Source organism: Condylura cristata, unplaced genomic scaffold (assembly GCF_000260355.1).
Source record: "Condylura cristata isolate star-nosed mole 26May11 unplaced genomic scaffold, ConCri1.0 scaffold00022, whole genome shotgun sequence".
Lineage (NCBI taxonomy): Eukaryota > Metazoa > Chordata > Mammalia > Eulipotyphla > Talpidae > Condylura > Condylura cristata.
Genome location: NW_004567123.1, coordinates 36,920,676 through 36,922,517, shown reverse-complemented (window position 1 = coordinate 36,922,517; position 1,842 = coordinate 36,920,676). Strand labels below are relative to the sequence as shown.

The 1,842-nt window shown below is 75.2% G+C and overlaps 1 protein-coding gene across 1 annotated transcript in view; it reads left to right on the top strand.

Moving 5' to 3' along the window:
• The window catches only part of LAMA5 (laminin, alpha 5), a 36,287-nt gene that overhangs the window by 7,731 nt on the left and 26,714 nt on the right, over window positions 1–1,842 (top strand). The window contains exons 3-4 of the mRNA XM_012728158.1: window positions 1,199–1,316; window positions 1,710–1,842. Of these exons, the coding sequence (XP_012583612.1) occupies window positions 1,199–1,316; window positions 1,710–1,842 (251 nt within the window). The remainder of the gene's footprint in view (window positions 1–1,198; window positions 1,317–1,709) is intronic.

The following is a 1,842-nucleotide window of genomic DNA, read 5'->3' as shown; positions in this document are numbered from 1 at the left end:
CGGCCTCCCCGCCCTGCTCGGCAGCCCAGCCCTGGGGGCCAGGGAGCACGGCGGTCTCCAGGAGGGCCGGGGTGGCCGGACTCCGGGGGCCCCACTCCGCCTCGGGAGCCTCTGGCCTCTGGGGTGGACAGGCCGGGCTGGCTCCGGGGAAATCCCAGCCTGCTCCTGGCAGGGGGCAGGGCCTGAGGCCAGTGGCCAGGGCGTGGGGCATCGCAAGGGCCCCTGTGGCCCGTCCCTCGCCCCTGCTGTCTGTCCAGGCCCCCGTCCTCCCCACGAGGGCTGGGTATCTGTCACCGCCCGCCCATCCAGGTCTGTCAGAAGCTGGACACGCCTGGACCGTGGCTGTCGGTGTCACTGTCCTCGGGCCGGGGGGTGGGAGAGTATGCCCGTGGGAGGTGGGGCCTCTCGCTGGGCCCTGGGCCACGCTGGCTGTGCTCTGCCCACGCCACGTGTCCCCAGTGTGGGGGCCCGGTACTGACTGGGGACCCTCTCCTCAAGCTGCGCCCTGAAGCGGGCGGGGGTACGTTTGGCCCACAGCACAGCTGTGCGGCCTTCCAGTCTCCCGGCAGCTGCCCTGGGGGGCCGCGGCGGGGTCGTCCGGAGAAGGGGACCCGGGCCTGCGGGGCCAGGCAGGTCGGCCCCAGGGTGCGAGGCCAGGGAGCCCAAGCATGCCGCCCTCTGGCCAGGGAGTGCTGAGGGGATGGGCACCTCGTTGGGCGAGAGGGCAAGACCCGGGGGGACCGCTCCGTGACCGGGCAGGGAGGGGCCACTCTGCTGGAGGAGCAGCCCCCCGCCCAGGCAGGCCGCCCTGCGGCCCCCCACACAGCCCCTGGGCTGGGGTCTCCCCTGCAGCTGGGCCCTGCGGGGGCCGTTTCCAGGCCTCTGGGTGAGGGTGGCGCCTCCCGGGGCCCCCAGAGCCATGGGTTGGTCAGCAGGGGAGGGGCAGGTCCTGAGTTGCTGAGAATGACGGGGTGACCGGCACCCGCACAGGCCTGGGCTCTGGGGTGGTGGGACGAGCTGCCTCTGCCCTGCCCGCGCCCTGGGCCGCCAAGACACCGGTCCGAGCCCAGCGCGTCGGCCAGGGCGGTCTGGGCCCTGCGCCCCGGCCCCCCCAGGCCCAGGAGGGGAGCCCCGTGGGCCCGGGCCGGGGTGGGGTGCGGCTGGGCCCGGCCGTGGGGGACGGCTGTCTCTGCCCCAGGTGTTCCACGTGGCCTACGTGCTCATCAAGTTCGCCAACTCCCCCCGGCCGGACCTCTGGGTGCTGGAGCGCTCCACGGACTTCGGCCACACCTACCAGCCCTGGCAGTTCTTCGCCTGTGAGTCCCGGCGCCGCCCAGGGGGCTGCACTCGGCGCGGGGCCAGCCCTGGGCCTTCAGGGGCCAGCGAGAGGGGACGCGTCCCGCGGGCAGTCCTGGGGTCCGGAGCCCCCCCTTCTCTGGTGCTGGGGTGGTCGGGAAGCCTGTCCTGCTGCCCGGAGCCCTGGCACCCACACCGACGGGCCGCGTGGGTGGGTGCCCAGCTGGGTGGGCCCTGCCCACGTGCTGCCCGGTTCCAGGCCCAGCGTGGGGACGCGGGCAGGCAGGGCTGGGGCAGCCAGCAGAGGCCTGCGGAGGCGCCGGGCGCCCTTGCCTGGGGGTCCTGGCTGGCCCTCGGCAGAGGCTGGGGAGAAGGCGCGGCCGGACGCCTGCCCCTCACGCCCGGCCCCGCAGCCTCCCGGAGGGACTGCCTGGAGCGCTTCGGGCCGCACACGCTGGAGCGCATCGCCAGGGACGACGACGTCATCTGCACCACGGAGTACTCCCGCATCGTGCCGCTGGAGAACGGGGAGGTGGGCGGGGCCGG